Here is a 17,799-nt window from a genome sequence, read left to right as displayed (position 1 = left end):
ACAGGAGATCCATCTAACAGTGTTACGGGAAATACTTTAAAAGGATAGCATTACACTGGAAATACCACATGAAACTAACTCATCTATAGGTTTTGTATTTTTTGCTAAATGCTTTCAAAATATTTAACAGGTAAAAATATATTTCTAAGGCTTACAATAAGCATTTACTAAGTTTAATAGATCTTCACCAGCTGAAAAGATCACAGTTTAACAATGAGAGGGCAAAAAAGCAATGTGTTTTTAGTGTCGGTATTAATCCTGCAGCCACCTAAAATCCTTCTATTTGAATATGCAACTTTTAAGAGTTGAGACCTGCATATCTTACCATTTTTAGTAGTATTCAGTGCAGGCAAAAAAACTGCAACAGTTTACAACTGAGACAAAACATACCTACCTGCTGCATTAAGCAACTCCTGAAGACTTTTCTCGGCATTTGGCTGAAGACTGAACATGCACTCTTCTCCAGATAACCAGCTTTTCCAAGCTTTAGTTGACATACTTACATAGAAAGTCTAAGAAGAGTCAGCATTGAGCTTCTCCTGCAGTTTGCCTACATGGTGTAGCTAAGCAAGTAAATGGTAGAAAACTGGCTATGAAATCCTTTGTGAGGAAAATAGTACAGATTACATAAGATACAGTTAAATTCATCTACAGTCAAATCTCTTGGAAGACATCTTCCCAAAGCAAAGAGAAAACTATAAAAATTGGGCAACTCAGCATTGTATTCACAGACTAAACACTTTTAAAACTGTTTTACAATATTTTAGACTGCTCTGACACTATCCACATCAGCTAACTGCATTTAAATTGCCATGTTATACTACAGTTCTTTACTTGCTTTGTTGGTTTCTTTTCACTTTTTTCCTTTTTTCAACCCAACAGCTCATCTACCTAGAGGGATGGAGAGAGCAATGCCAGATATAAGTTGTGTCCATCACACTATCTTGCTTCCTCTCAGGGCAACCATAATTTCTGCAGTACTCTCTTGAAATGCTAGCAGTACTTTTTTTTTTTTTTTTAACCTAAGAAAGCTGCCTTGGCAAAAGTGGAAAGAACCTAAAGCCCAATTACACTAACAGCCCCATAATGCCCAGCATAAATCAAACTGCTTCCATGACAGAAATAACATAGATCTAGCACAGATTTTGATAAAATCAGAGAACAAGGAAGCAGAGAACTTGGCTAGCAGGATCATGTACAATCATACACAGAATAAAGAAGAAATTTATGGCAGCCATTAATACTTTTTAGCATAGCAACATTACATTCTGTCCATCAGCCCTGTATTTGCAGGGATACTAAAGTCTTTGAGGATGTTTTTATTATCTCTGTAAGGAAAAGAAACAGAAGTGGAGGAATACACTGTTGGAAAAATGGGGATACTAATATAAGAGAAGAGTAGACTAAAAAGCAAACCCAAGTCCTGACAGTAATTACACATAGGAAAGTTTCCAAGGACTCGCTGAAGCACAGAAGATGGCAGGAGAGCAGGGAGGCCAATGGAAAGGTAGGAAAGGGAGCATGAAGAAACCCGTAGTGTATGCAACAAGTGTACACAGCACATGCTGATATGCTTCACAAAACATGCAGGCGTTCCAGCACCTTCAGATGAGAGAACAGAAAGCCCAAAGCCCAACACTGGGCTTTTCTGACACTTGCAAGGTGCAAATGTGAACAGTGACACAGTCAAGGAAACTGCTTGTTATATTTAAAATACATTTTCCATGTTACACTTTTTAAAGTAATAATAATATAAAATACATGGTTTGGATTTAGAATATGAATAAGCTTACCAAGACAGCAGAAATTATTACTCATCAACACATCAGTACCTAACAAAGCTAGCATTTCTTCAGATATTTACTGGCAACATCGCAAATGCCAAAAGAGATCTCCAGTTAAAGCTGGCTGCACTAAAAATCCAAACATCTGTATTGACCTACCTTCACTGCATTAAAACCACATTTTCACATAGAAGTATTTTTGATTACTCTACCTCACTTCATTTAGATTTCCTGACATGAGGGATGTACCAACACCTACTTCCTTTCATCTTCATAAACACACACTTAAGATACATGTCATAACACTCAATGTTCTGGGCAGGGAAGAGGAAACACCATTATTTTAAAAGAATGTCCATATTTAACATCATTATCCCCCACCCTAAGGCTCCTCAAGCTCTGCATCAGAGTAGAAGCTCATGCGCACGACTGTAAGACGGTATCATTCTTCAGCACCAGGGTCAAGTGTTTGTTAAGGGATGAACTTCTGAAAGGCTTCCCCTTTATCAACAGTTTTGTATGAATAGTTTCAGTCTTGCTAATGGCCTTGAAGGAAGACAGAGAGAAGCCTTTTCATTCAAAGGTCGACCCTGAACAAACACAGCGGTGCCCTGTCTCCCAATTCAGACCAGGGTCAAAAGTCATTCACTTCCCCTAATCAGATCCGAGTAGAAACTGCTCTGCAGCAGCTATATCACGTTCTTGTTTTCCTCCCATGCCCCAAGAGTAAGTAGGTACTTATAACTTAGCTGAAATCCTCAAAATTTCACGAAGCTCTACAAAAGCAGTGGTGTGTCAAAGTTTTAGGTACAAGGGGAGGACTGCTGTTCAACTGGAGAACTGAGGATGTGTTCAGAGAAAGAGACATGTACCTGAAGTGCTTATTCCATGAAGACATACCTCCGACAAGCATCTTTCAAGCACTCAGGAGCACAAAATAGAATTGGCTTACTCCGAGTGACCTCAGCCTCCTAAGCTATTAAAGTGCTTCCAGATATCCCAAGCACACCACTACCCACCCCACAGGCAGCACGCTGCTAACCACTGCTGTAACTGCAGACAGGGGAAAAAATTTAAATCTAGCTATCGACCTATCTAAATAGCACAGAAACCACCACCACTTGAAAAAGCAACGCAGGACAGAAATCCTAAGGGGAAAACAGACACAGCCTCCCCTTCTGTTTCCCATCCACACACACACTTTCTGAAGCCCATCCTGCCGTCACACAGGCCTTCTACTGTATGCGGGGATACAAACACCACTTGTCAGACAAGGGAATAAGCTGCACAACATCCAGCACCCACGAGCCCAGGCTACAATTCGTTTGGGTTTTGTTTTTTTTTTCTTCTTCTTTTTTTTTTTTTTTTTTTTTTTTAAATAAAGGTCACTTTGCAAAGAAGATCCAGAAATGTAACCTGTCCAAGTAAGAGCTGCTGCTCGCTTGCTCACGGTTTCTATCCTGCAGGCACCTTTGCATTAGCCACAGAGGACATGTGGACCCTTTTAGTTTGTATTTGTTCAGAGGGGCAAGTGCTGTCAGGATTCATTTGCAAAGCCCCCGATGAGTGACAGAACCATAACAATGAGCAGGTACTGTTCAGCTGAGGGGGGAAGCCTCCCCCTTTGCTAAAACCCCACCTACCCATTGCACTCCCAGAAGCCGCTGCCCTGGTCCCCATGGAGCCATGCAACTACCCCTCCCACACTCACCACCAGCGATGCGACTTCTTCTCCAAACTCTGTACCAACCAGCAGAAACTTTTTTCCGTTTGCTAACGTTAAAATCACAACCCGCAGCTATTTGGACCTTATTCCGAAACCCTGACTCCCCAAGCCAGGGTAGCTCTTCCCTCACCCAGCAGGCCAATTAATTTGGTTAGGTCTGTTTCAGGAGTGTTGGGTTATCAGACTCTGGCTCTTATAATTAAATTTTCATCATAATACTTTGTCATCTTAAATGTTCAAATTAGGGAAGCTATCATTAACAAAAAGATATCACTCGTGAGTTGCCACAGAGTGGGTGTTCCAGAAACAGGGAGAGATTAGACAGGAACAAGGGCAGAAATCAGCTTGGGGACTATGGTAGCAGTATGAAGCACAGTTAGCAGCAGTTGTATTTAAAGAATAATTTTACATCCTGGGCCTGTAATTACTTTACATAGAATTAAATTACCACCACCATGAGAAAAAATGAAGCAAAATTATAGGTGATCCAAAGTAAGTATTTTAATAATCAGACAAATCAGTGACATTCACCAATTTTTCCACCACAACAATGGTTGAAGAGAGGGGCTCTGAGCAACAAGAAGCAGTTTTCACAGTACGCCGCACTAACTTTTCAATTAGCAGCCCCTGGGGCCTTTCTCAAGCTTACTGTGTCCTCCACACCACTTACAGTAAAGTGAACCACATTGCCTGCATGAGAAGTCTTTCTTTAGAACAAGTATCTTCAGGCAGACAAAACAAGCCACGAGAGAAGAAAAAAAAAAAAAGGAAAACAAAAAACCCCCCAACAAATACGGACAAGGTTTTTGCATTTATATTGGTACACCAAATAACACATAATCTGTTCCCTTCAGAGCCTTCTCCTTCTTGGAAAAAATAAAGCCATTAGTGGAGAAGAGTGACTGAGACAAGAAGTTGACCCTAATTCTCATTTCCTATTTTTTATTTCCAGCTTTTGGAAAATTATATGTAATATTCAGTCTTCTGACACTTTTATGCACAGATTTTAATGCAAATCCTTGCCTAGGAAGGCTCCATTTCACAAATAACGGTGGCAGGGAGTCAGGCCCTCTAGAAACAGAAGTACATTAGCAAACCACTTTGGTACATTATCTATTCAGCAAAAGAAGTAGAAAGACTGTGACAGTTTAAAAATATATGTTTTTTAATTGGGTTATGAAAAATTGACAGAAGGAAAGATCCCATGAGCCATTCAGAGCCATACTGGACTCCTGCCTCCCACCACTCCTTTTTTCCTGAGAGCTGTTAGAGCCATGAACAGAAAACCAGAAGCCACTAAGAGTGAGATAATGTTTACATTTCCTCCTTCCAGAACACAGATAAGGACATATACATCCGCAGGTGGGTGTCCAACTTGCAAACTACATGAGACAGAACAAACGCAGGTACTTTCAGGGCACCAAAAGACAAGTTCCCTTTTCTTACCTTTCCCTACGTGTACCAGTTGCCCAAAAGCAAAGACAGGGAGAGCATGCAAGCTGCTCTTCTGATGTAATGGTTATACTATCCTCCCAAAGCATGCAAAGAATACACTATACTCTCAACATGCAAGAAATCTTCTGTGCTTCAACCAGGTGTCAAAGAAAACATACAACTCTGGGCAGAGCTGCATTCAAAAGGACACAAAAGTGCCAGGACTGTAGAAAATCTACATTTTGCCTGGGTAGCCAGAGAAAGAGGACCTTTTTGGTTTGGTCAAAGGCCAATTTAATTAAGCGAGTAGATTAGATCTTACCCTTAATGCAGACAAACCTGAGGGAAATGAGCCTCAGAGTTTATTCATATTATTATTATGCTAAAAAGTGTGTCAGCACCGATTTAAACACAAGACAAGGTTCTGTCTGCAATGGATGCTTTCAGTGTGGGAGATTATAGAAATAAGTAAGGAGAAGAGGAAAAGGAAAACTGAAAGTTGGAATTGGAAGTGGAAATTGAGAAAAAAAAGCCATACGCAACCTCATCAGCCCAAAGAAGAGGGAAGCATTCCTCTCAGCCTGGTTAATTCCATTGATGGCCAGTTTTCCCTCCTAGAAGTGGAAACATCTCAACAAAGACCATTTCAACATTTGCATGCACTATCACGCATCAGAATGCTAACTCTGTACATCTTCCCACCAGTTAAATGTAACATTATAGATCAGTGTATAACGTAAACATAGATTTCAGAAGAACTTGCACATAAATGAGTATTTTTTAAACAGTTCCTATTTTCGGACTATATACAATTGCATGACTGGATTACTAAATTCTCTTTCCAGAAGTACTCTTACTATTTCAGTTTTCTGTAGCAATCTTATTGGCCACAGTTCAATTGTTTTCCAAGAGGCGCCTTGTAAATGCATTAAAACCACATTTTCACATAGAAGTATTTTTGATTACTCTACCTCACTTCATTTAGATTTCCTGACATGAGGGATGTACCAACACCTACTTCCTTTCATCTTCATAAACACACACTTAAGATACATGTCATAACATTCAATGTTCTGGGCAGAGAAGAGGAAACACCATTATTTTAAAAGAATGTCCATATTTAACATCATTATCACACACCAGCTGTCAAGATATAACGTGCGAGATTGCACACATTTTATGTAAAACTAACCTTGGACAACCCCGTGAGCTTCATGCTCTTAGTGATTTAATGTAAGTGCATATTTTTAAGGCAAGACATTTGCACCTAGATAGAGAAATTCATCTGTATTTGAATAGAATATCATGGATAGATCAAGACAAAAGATGAGCAATGGAAAACAAGCGCCAGAGCTTTTAATCTCAAAATAGTTTTGGCAGTGCAAAATATTACTGCCTCTACCCAGAGACTGCCATCCTTATAGCTGAACAGGCGCAGCAGCTCATACACACTTTTCTCAACTGCTTCAGTACAGTCAGCAAGGTTGTTCAAGCAGTATTCAGAGGCCAAACGGACAGTGCGCAAGACTGCCATAATTGCTAAAGTAAATACAGATACATTTTTTTAAATAGAATTTGAGCCTTTATAAGTGAGTCTTTAGAAGCAGAACATGAAATCTCAGACCACATGCACAGAATTAATATAAACCTGTTTGACAGGAGTCCACTAAACATTTTGTTTTAGAAGCCCATGGAAATGTATGTCCCAAAGAAAGTGACAAGGACATACACATTACTCCCAGTGAATCCATGTTGGGCATACAGTACATTTTAAGGAGAGCCACCTGCCAAAGCAACTGTCCTGGTTCCACAAGTAGCACTGTGATATTTTAACAAAGAGAACATAAATGACCTGGGGGAGCAGTGTAACAGTAATTCCTCGATGGGATTTCTTAATAAAGTGCTCATGGTCACTAGATCATATCACACTATCCTATGACCTTAAGGTTAGGAAAACATATTAAAAAAAAAAAAAAACCCACACAAAACCACAAACACAACCAAAAAAAAAACCATCAACAAAGCTAATATAAAGCAGACCAGCCATATAAAGAGCATAATCATTTGCAGCAAGTGATGCCAATATCTCCTCACCTTTAATGTCTAAAATAGTATTATTTTGGAAAGGAAAACTAATATCAAAGGCAACTAGACTAGGAGTATTCTCTTTTATTAATAGTAAAGAAACAAAAAGTAAGAGTAATCCTGAATTCTGGCCTCTCATGAACCACTCCTGAAAACCTCAGCATTTCATAATGAGCTGGTCAGATGTATTTAACATATTGCCTTTATCTTACAATTTCAACTTCTCAATGATACCAATTACAACAAATCTGACTGGAAGACAGTGCAATGGGAAATATTCAGAAAAACACTGTACAGATACCTTGGGTATTTTGGGGAGAAAAAAGCAGCACCACAAACACCAAAACTAAGAAGCCCAGTTTCTTGCCGGGGTTTGTCTGCAGGTGATAATCTGATAATCACCGAGGCCTCTGGGTGAAAAAACAAGACAGAACACTGAAAGCTCTCTTATGGACATTCTGCCTGATCACTTATGGTGCCAAAAGGTGAGGCCCACAGGGGAGGGAGTAGGTGTAAAGTTTCCCTCCTTTTTCGGACCGCTTACACACACAAACAAACCCGACACTATTATCATTACAACTGAGACCTCTACATACCCATCAGCTTAAGTTGAAGCTAGAGAGAAGGTCAGAAGTTGTCAGTGTGAGGAGGAACACAGCAGCCACTCAGCATGATGCCTGAAGCCTTGTCCTCATAAGAAACCAGGTTTAAACACAGCAATCCCACAAAACCAAAGCAATCATCGACCCAGTTACGAAATAGTGACGTCCTTATCTATTTTAACCCAGTAAGACTACTGTTGTGAGAACCGTATTGAAGCCAAACACAGTGGGGTCCACTCCTGCAGCAGTACTCTGCCTCTGGCTCAGAGCCACGTGGAGCCAGCGAGGGCGGCTTGCCCCAGGGCTCTGCTGGAGTTTGGCTGCCTGCACACGGGGCCAGCTCTGACAGGGTGCGGGTGTGTGACCCAAAAGCTAGTAGGAGCCTTGACTGGGGCTCCCCATATTGCTCCAGAGCTCCAGCACTCGGTCCCAGCCTGAGCAATGCCACAGCTATGTCTGTGCCCAGCCATTTTCCCGGCTGAGCCTGCCCCACCAACCCAAGTCCCTGGCTGGACTTCAGGTCTCACTATGGCACTGCCAGTGATCACCAGAGCACAGCCGCCCCCCACTACCACCCCCAGCCCTGCTCCGCTCGCCTCGCTGACGCACGGTGGGCCTGCGCCCCGTCAGGCAGCCCCGTGATGCCTGTCCTCCGCACCCCGTGGGGCAGCTCCTCCTTAGTGGCTTGTTGCCATTCAAGGTTTCCTCTATGCCTGGGTGTTTTCTCACCCTCCCTAATGGCAGCTTTGCTCTGCTAGAGCATCAAGATGACTTGGACAGGGCTGGGGTTTGGCGCTAATCGCTTGAGGACTGATCTTCTGCCCGTTCAGGTTGGTTATTGCCTTTTCAGGGTTGGATACCAGTTTTCTGCCTGCACACCTGAGACCTGGTTCCAGCAGACCAGAGGCAGTTGAGCAGCTCACCATGTTTACTTGTTTGCATCATTATGACTAATTAAAAAACTAAGTAACTGCAAATTGAGAATAGTGAGGCAGCAAGCTTGTTGTGCAGACTGAAAAAATGGATTGCATCAAAACTCCTAGTCATCATCTCCAAACTCCAGCACCCAGAGCTGAGATCCTAAAGCACCTTAAGGCAAGCATGAACCTTACCCACCAATTTCACCACAAGCAACACGAGGGTTTTTGCACTTTTTTCATCTCAGATTCCAATTTCCATCTTAATTATCAGAGGAATTTCCTAGAGCAGAGTGACTTAAGTAGATGGTTATATCCGTATTCTAGTACTCTGCACCTTAAATACTCTGTGAACAACAGGGCCAGAGGTCAAGTGGTTTTATTGTTACCTGCCAAGTGCAGTCATTTTTAAATAATCTCCCTTTCTCAAAGTGGTACTGATTTTGCTTGATTTTCCCAGGAAGGAAGGATGAGAGATCATTTAATTAAAGCACAGATTTGGGTACCAGGGCTCAGTGCCAACCTCTGCGATCAACCTCCCCTAAAACCTTGCACACATTCTACCATGACTCTAGGGTTAGCTAGACTGAGAGCAACTGGTATTTTCTCCTTAGTAAGTGCTGGACCCAATGCATGCTACCTAATTTGCTTGTAAACACTCAACTACTAATAAAATTTAAACCAAAATCTCAAAACAATTCATTGCCACATGTGCACTCAAGAGACCGTGCTCAGAAGAAGATTAACATTTCAAAACTAAGCTCTCAGGAGTCGAGGAGCGCTGGCATGAAGGTTGCCCATGCAATCACATTTGAGCCTTCTGGTGCATGCACTTAAGGATATAGTCTTTAATTACTGAATTGCTTTTGCTGACAACACCTCATTCAGCATTCAGTTTGACATGCTCACCCAAGGCATAGCAATTCAGCATTCAGTTTTACCTGCCCTGGTCAGAATGCGGCCATATGCATTATTTACTGAGTACTGTTAAGTCCCAACTTGGAGTACAAACATCCTTAATCTTGGTGGCAGCTTTCCTGTGGCATCTAGCATTAAGCACCTGAATATTTCTGAAGCAAGGTTATTTATTTTAAGCATCACCCTTTTGAGAGGAGGGTATATCTCCTCTACGTCACAGGTAAGAAGTGAGACTGTGTAGACACAATAAGGCAAAAAAGTCTCCACTAATTTGAGGTACCCAACTTCAGGTGTCGCTGATGTCATTTTTTTCAGAGCACTCTGCATTTCAGAGAACTCTGCCTCCGCAAAAGGAACTACAGTCTCCACTGGCCTCTGCCACAGCAGATAAGAGCACTTCTGAAAAAAAACCCACATGAAGTAAAGATATACACATGCAATTAGAGAAACATAGTAAAAAAACGCCATTAGTGATTTGTACAGCTTCACACAGGGCAGTTTTCTTCTGTGGCAGAAGAAAACACAAAATCTAACCCCAGCAGTCAACAGTCAATTTCTCTAACTATGAAAACATTCTCTCTTTTTTTTTTTCCAGTATAAATCCTCTGCATTTTTGCATCAAAGAACAAATGGTTCTACCAGACAACACCCCCTTCAGCAATTCATCCCCTTGAAAGACTTATGCTGTGCGCTTTAGACAACATGCACGCACACAAGAAGTGCTAACTTGTGAACCCCTTAAAGAGGTCCCCTCCCTTTCAGTACCTCTTCAGTCATAAAAGGTTAAAGTCCCCCACCTGAGAGCTTAGGAGATTAAAGAGAGAAAAAACATCTGAGTCATCACATTCAGGCATTTTACTGCTGAGTAGTACATCCCTCAGAAACTTCACTGACAATTCAAAGCTTGACATTCTTTTGGTCCCATCAGATTGGAACAGTATTTCAGTATTTCCACAATGTATTTCACTATTGATAACAGTAATGATTCTGTATAAGTCAAAAAGTCAATCAAGTGTTACTGCTTCAGTGAAACCATCACTTCCCTATAAACATGGCTTTCAAATTAACAGAGACTATGAATTAACATTCACATATTCAACCTATTTCCAGTACAGAAACTGTAAACCAGGAGCTACATATAGCATGGGTAGATATTATGTAGAAAATATTTCAAATTCCTTAAGTAGCTGCTCTCGCTGAAAAATAGACCATTATCTACAGTCTTACTGCCCAGGGATAAGCAACATGTACTTTATGAAGATAATTCAGAACTGATTAATAAGTTGTGCTTTTTAAAGACAAAGTAGAATATCTCCATGGGGAATGCACCCAAAATCTGTAACAACAGTTTTGGCAATGAAACTTTCAAATATGCAATAGCATTTTTGCTGACACAAAGCACCAAATCTCAAATATCTTGCAAAATATTATAGCAGCACTGTACTTATTTATGTTTGTTACTCTAGCTCTCCTGATAGAGAGGTATCAAAAGAATGAAGAAATAAAGTTCCATCTCTTTTTGCAGATCCAAGTATTCAAGATAGTATGCAAGCGTACCAGCTCATTACCACAGCTTTCTTATCAAGAGAGGCCAGCAAAACTATTCTTGAGAAAACAGGAAAGCATACTTAAGTGAGATTAATTTGACACTTTCCTCCACTACAGTTTTAGGAATGACAATGGAGGATCCCACACATTAAGCATTTCTTTTAAAATGCAGATATATGACTTAGCAGAGAATACTAAAAAGTACAAATAGTCATTTGAGTTCAAAAAGCACAATAGTTTTACTGTTACTCTTCACTGCATAACAGCTTCAGAAGATTCTCAAAAGGTAAGTAATTCTACATGCTTCATTTTGCATTTCTTGTCCACTCAAAATTCCTACGGATGTAAATGGGAAACCTAACCAGCAAAGGCAGCAAATTATTTTAGAACAGGTTCTAATAATAGCTTGCTTTAGCATCAGTCCACAACACAATACCCTAAACTCTGAAGAATAACTCAGTGATAAACATGTGTACATGTGCACGCCTGCACATCGACTTGCTGTGCAGGCTAGCAAGAAAGTAGGAAAATAAATGATATGTGTATCTTATGGCACACACAAAGTTCAAAGAATCCTTCCAGAGGAGAATTAATGCCTTCTGAAAAGATAGTGGCTTTTCCTTCACATATGTAATCAGAGTCATTCTATCATACTTACCAATATTTTGTTATCCACTTTGTCTCCCTTGGTTTCCAGCTTTACTTTCTTCTTGACTGAAATTTTGATTTTCCTCCCAATAACATCCCTGACACTTTCTGAAATAAAAGAAGATACCTTAATTAAATACCTTCAGTGTCAACATGAGAAGGAAACAGACACCACTGTCAAGTTTTCAGGAAGACTCAGAGCTATGTTGTTCAACTGCTTGCACTCATGGAAGTCTCATGCACATGCACCAGTACTAAACACAACCTAACACAAGTACATCTTTTGTAAGTTTGTCATCTACACAATAATTTATGTCTACGATAGGATTATCGATTTCATATGCCAGGATTCCAAACATAATTTGATATTTCTTTCCAGCACTACTTACACATCAAAAGCATTCCCAAGACAAGCCCCAGCACTGCTTAGCTCTACTCTGGGAAAATACAACAAATTCCTCGCTTGCTATTATTTGTACCTGAAAAGCTTGCTAAAGCCAATTAGCTTCTTGCATTGTAAAAATTTTAGCCTATTGTTGTTAATATCAGGGAAGCTAAACGGGTCAGATAATGGAAAAGCAAGTGTTCGCACGTTTTGCACTCTGCACATTTAAGCTGCAAAGCAAACCAAGCAGACTTCCAGATACTAACACCTGACAGCTATGCAGCGGATGCTATGGAAGGCAACATTAGTCTCGGTCCAAGTCCCAGAGACAATCTAGCCACCTCATGGCGCCAACACCAAAGTTACATTAATTGCCATAATGTCTTAATATGTATATGCATACACATGTATACGCAGTCTCTGCCAAGTACCAAATGAACCAGCCTTTCCCTAAACATTTGCACCCTGGCCTGAAGGGAACATATACATGGGAAACCGTGTCAGAAAGCTTACACAACTACTGACACTGATGTAACTGGGAGATAAACGGAGGAGTTCATCCAGAAGAGCCAATTTGGCACCTTCCGTAAGTTTCACTCCCCAGCCCCCACGGAAAAGGAACGAGAAAGAAATCTTTTAAACACATTAACCTATTTCCAGCACTACAACTGGCATCTGTAGAAGGCAAGTCTCCACCCTCGCCAGACACACACACTTTGCCCTCGTGCACACTAAAGTTTAAAGGCTAAAATTGAAGATAATGGGCTCTTCCTAAGGCTTTTAATTACAGTGCTCTGTATAGCACTTTTCTGCACAATTCTCATCTGGTAGTCATAATGCATTAGCGCAAACAACACACCATTTATTAAGCCTGGACGTTTAGCCCAGGCCACAGCGTTCTGCCTGCAGGGCAGGAGAGTGTGCAAGTCAGAAACGCATCCAGTCGGAGTGACTCTCCACCAGAAAGAGCTCTTTCTGCAGAATCGGCATGTTTTCCCCAGGAATTTTAATTTTCCTATCAGGAAACAAAAGCCTCTCGGTAGCAGCGGCTTGCCCGGCGAGAAGCCTGCCCCAAGCCACGGCAGCCCCGTGGCAGACGGCCAGCGCGGCCGGCTCCCCGGGCAACGGCTTGGTCGGGAGCCAGGCTGCAAGCTCCCCCAGCAGCCAGGTAAGCAAAGCCCGGGGGAAAGTCCAGCCCGATGTGAATTGTTTCCCCGAGGCTTCCTCTCCCATGAGTAATGCCTAATTCTGGTCTTTCTGTCCCTGCTTGGGAACCCAGAAGCAAGCTGACCACACCGTCTTTTTCATCAAGTCCTACCTCCTTGCAGAAGGAAAGGTATTGCTGCTGTCCCTGCTACTTTACCTCCACCCCCAGCCTCTGCCTTTCGGTTTCTCCTCTCCCACAAACAGCTCCAAGTGCCTGCGTATAGCCAAGGACTTTCCTCCTGACGAGCCGGCGTGGGGAGACCTGCTTCCCTTTGCTGTCCCACAGGTCCCACACAGCAGCAGTGGGAACGACTGCAGGCTCTCAGCTCCAGCGCTCATGCTTCAACAAGCAATATGCAGAGAAAGGGCCTGGCACTTGAGACTTCTCTGCGGACCGTCAGGATGTCAGCTCCCTCCAAGGCTCTATCTGCCAGAAAGGGCTAGAAATGCTTCTTCAAAGAGTTACGATATGGATTTCATAGATAGTCCCCACATGACTGAGGACACTTCCTTACACATCGGTAGCAAGTGGACTTGCGAAGCAGTTTTTCAGATTGAGAGATGGAAACACAACATTAAAGGCTCGTATTTTCAAGTGCTCATTCATTTTTAACACCGGAGACTACGAGTGCCTGCCTTAAGACACCCGCAGCTCAGAGGAGCAGATCCAGGTAAGCCAAGAGTAAGAGAGGGGTTTTTGAAGACTAAGACTTACGAGACTCGACAAAGGTCACACAGGAAGTGAGTGACAGAACAAAAACTGCAGCTCAGAGACTCCTACCCCCAGTTTAATCTCCACACTCCAGTCACTAAGTCTGAAGGCACATCCTTTTGTCCTGTTCTCAAAACATAGGGTTACTACGAAAAGTCTAATTAAAAGGTTAAATTTTAACATGCAGACACCAATCTACTGCTAGAAATCAAACAAATCTACATGAACAGATCCACACGCCCTAGAAGAGCCCTTGACAAAGCAAGCTGGGTGGGTGCAGGGCACCAGGACTGGGGCGTAATTCTTAAAATTGTCCAAACCCACCAGAGGAGGGGATGCATGAAGATGCTCACTTTGCTCTTCCCCGTAATACGCACCACACCCCATCTATAACACACTAGAGTACAGCGCAGATCCACAGTGAGTAAGAAATATCCCGTATTTAGCACTTAAAACACACCTGGACATTTTAAAAAAGAAGAGGGTCACGATTTTGACCATAGCTACTCGTAGCACACTTCCCAGCTCATTAATTCTTAGTAGTAAGTCATACGCTAAAATTAGTAACCCCACAGTCTGCGCATTAAAAGGATTGCAAAATAGAGTTATTTTGTCTGTACAGAAAAAAATTCTGTGGCATCTGCAACTTTCCATCCAGATTTTTACCAATATTTTATAAATGTTAAAACCAGTTCCCACCAATAGTGCTGGCTGACAGAACTGAAGGAGATGCAACAGCGTACATGAACTAAGAGAGATTTGTAAGGACTGTATTCAACGCAACATGTACCTTGTTGCCTGACAAATTTCTGTTTCCATCTGTCATTACAGCAACACTTTAAATTATTCTAATGTCACTGAGAGCCTTAGGTCTGTCTTCAACAGGCAAAACTGCAACTAAAACCAAAAGAAGTTTGACCTGAGCAAGGTGGCTGAGGACCAGGCCTAAAGCATCAGACCTGTTACCCCCAAATGACACTGGTTACCAACGTACTATGTTAATGAGCCATTTATCGAATGGATCCCAATAGCGATGACAGCATTTTCAGGGACCTTTCCAATCATCTATGATTTCCTAAGGGTGTACCACGCAACATGGGGGTTAGCGTGCATGTGGCCACGAAACTTCAATTACAAATACCCTCGCTCTCTCGTACGTAGGAAAATGAATCATAAACTACGCAAAGCCCAGAGGAAAAATAAAAAATAACGACGAGAGCCACAGCTCGGTGCCTCAGCCCGTGCCGTCAGGCTGAGGCGCTCGCAGGACCTGCCCCGGCCGGGCGGCGGTGCGGGAGGCACGGGCGGGCTGGGGCAGTTTCACCGCGCGTCTGCCAGCCCTCCAGGCCCCCGAAGACCCCCCGGCCCTGCCCGCCGGCAGACCCCTCCAGAGGGCGGGCACACCGGGCGCCGGGCCCGGGCCGCCTGTCACCGCCCGCCGGGGAGCCCCGCGTTGCCCGGGGACGGTTACACGGTTCCAGCCCCTGCCCGCGGCCGCCTCCCCGCTCCCCGCCGCAGGCCCGCAGCCCCCGCCCGCCCGTTCCCCCTCCGCAGCAGCGGGGCCAAGTGCCGGCAGCGCGGCCTCGCCGCTCCCCGCCGGCTCCTCACAGTCCTCCCGAACCCCGCGGAGCCCCCTCCGGCCCCCGCAGAGCGCCCTCGGCTCCCCCAGCCAGCCCCCGCGGAGCTCCCCCCGGCTCCACAGACCACCCCCCGGGTCCCCCCACATCCCCCCACCGGCAGCGCTGCAGCCCGGGGTCGCGCACGGCTGCCTCCAAACTTGCCTCCCCCTCCCCCCGCAACGCCTTCCCCCGGGACTCCCCCCCGTCGCCGGCGCCATGCCCCGTCCCTTACCGATCAACTCTTTGGGGACGTCGGAGCTCTCCTCGGCCATGGTGGCGCTGCCCGGCGCCCGGCGGTGCCCGGTGGCGGGGCTGCTTCAGCGGCGCGCCGTCCCTCCGCCAGGCGAGGCGGGCATGCAACCAGCGGGGCGGGGGAGGAGTGCCGGCCGTGCGCCTCTCTGTGGTGCCTGCGTGCTGAGCGCGGACGGAGGGAAGGGGCTTCTCCCGCCCCGCGGAGCCCGCTCCCTCCGCGCTACATGACGCCCCCGGCTGCCGGCGCGGCCAGGAGGGGCATTTCCAGGGGAGGAATGGCCCGCAGGCAGCCGTCAGGCGCGGCGGGCCGGGCTCACGGCGGCCTCCGCGCCGGCTCCCTCCTTCCCCCTCACACGGCCGGCCCCTCCGCGCCGCCCGGCTCCCCCCGCCCGGCACCGGCGGCTCAGGCGCGGGCGGGAGGAGGCGGCGGCTGCCCCCGCCCCGGGAGGGCTGGCGCCCGCACCCCGGCCCGGCCTCCTCACCTCGCGAGAGCCGCCGGGAGCCGCCCGCCCGCGCCCACCGAGCAGCCGGCGGCAGCGGAGGAGGCGGCGGCGGCCGGGAGCATCGCCCTCAGGAAGCCATCGCGCCCGCCCGGCCGCGGAGAGGGAGGAGGAGGAGGAGGAGGGCAGCGGGCTGGGAAATTCAGCGCGGCGAGGCCGGCCCCTCCTTCGCCCGAGCAGCCCCCGGCGCTGCGGCGGGCCCGGGAGGGCGGCGGCGGGGGCCATCTGCCGGCAGCCGCGAGTGGCACGGCTCAACCGGCCCGGCCCCCCCGCCGCCGCAGGCCCCGGCCGCCTCCGGGGTCTCAGGCAGCAGCACCGGCCCTCCGCAACAGGCGCTCTGCCTTTCGCAGCTGCACCTGCAGGCTTTGCACCGCAGGAATTCTCCTCTGGGTTCATGTCACTGGAAAAGGTGTAAGGTATGACGGGGGTGGTCGTCATCGTCAAGTCAGTCCTCTCCGCCTGGGAAAGGGATTGCCCAGGCTGGATCGCTTCAAGCCCTGGAAGAGGGTGACCTTTGATCCAGAACTCATCTGCCTCTCCCTCACTCCCCCACCTTCCCTGCACAGGGACGGCAGCCGCTTCGGCACCTGTTCTGAGATAACGCCCTCGCTAGAGATGGCTTAGCAAACTCTTTGTGCAGGGAGAGGCAAGTCTCTGAGCTTGTGCTAGGCTGAAGGGAACCGAACGTGCCTCCTTTCCCAGGACCAAGGAAAAAAACCCACAAATTGCAGCATTTTGCTTGTTGCACTTTGCCGTTGAGAATTTTTGTCACGCGTTAACAGCCACGTTGTAGAAGCGCGGCACGCGAGCTGCCTAATTGCACCTATAAAAATAAGGACAGAAAGATGCTTATTGGATGAGAGCGAACGAAGAGGCTCGTCAGCTCTGGAAATCCTTCGGCTTGCTTCTGGTAGCGATGCCTAGTTTCAGTGAAAGGATCATTTTCACTGCAGCAGGGCTGTGATTGGTCGCCCTCCATCCTGAAGGGGTGGATTACTGCATAAACCTCATATTTCAAGCACTCTACAAGTGAGTGACGGATCTGGGGGATCGAAGTCATTTATGTCTAATTAAGAAATCTGAAATGCATTCAGTGAGAGCAACAACGTAAATCCAAGAAGAGTTATTTTGCTGGTACAATACCATACCGCTGCACTCTGTGTCTCAGGGACTACTGCATACCCTAGTCTTCAGAAGAAACATGACTAGCAGTTTGAAATTGGTGTGATTTGTCAAACAATTTTATTATGATTCCCCATGGCATCAACCAGATCTCTAAATAATGTCAGTAATGATTTTACCAACACAGATACGATTACTACAGAAATGGCTACAATTTGCTCTCTTTCCAGTTTGCTGTTTACATGTAACAAATAAGGACATACTTTAAAGAAGATAAACAAAAAGTGAATATATTAGTAAAAGAATACAGTAAAGCAGCTGTGTGCTTTTACTATATAGCA

General features: G+C 45.2%; 1 protein-coding gene across 3 annotated transcripts in view; it reads right to left on the bottom strand.

Moving 5' to 3' along the window:
- The window catches only part of CARMIL1 (capping protein regulator and myosin 1 linker 1), a 202,190-nt gene extending 185,743 nt beyond the window's left edge, over positions 1–16,447 (bottom strand). For 2 of the 3 annotated variants that reach the window (XM_072852864.1, XM_072852865.1), the window contains exons 1-2: positions 15,817–16,447; positions 11,673–11,770 (exon numbers count right to left, since the gene is read on the bottom strand). In XM_072852864.1, coding sequence (XP_072708965.1) covers positions 11,673–11,770; positions 15,817–15,856 — 138 coding nt within the window. In that variant the 5' untranslated portion in view covers positions 15,857–16,447. The remainder of the gene's footprint in view (positions 1–11,672; positions 11,771–15,816) is intronic. The other variant, XM_072852866.1, reaches the window with a different exon arrangement.
- Positions 16,448–17,799: the final 1,352 nt, after the last annotated feature.

The sequence above is a fragment of the Ciconia boyciana genome, chromosome 2 (genome assembly GCF_034638445.1).
Source record: "Ciconia boyciana chromosome 2, ASM3463844v1, whole genome shotgun sequence".
In the NCBI taxonomy this organism is placed as follows: Eukaryota; Metazoa; Chordata; class Aves; order Ciconiiformes; family Ciconiidae; genus Ciconia; species Ciconia boyciana.
This window is presented reverse-complemented; position numbering and strand designations above follow the sequence as displayed.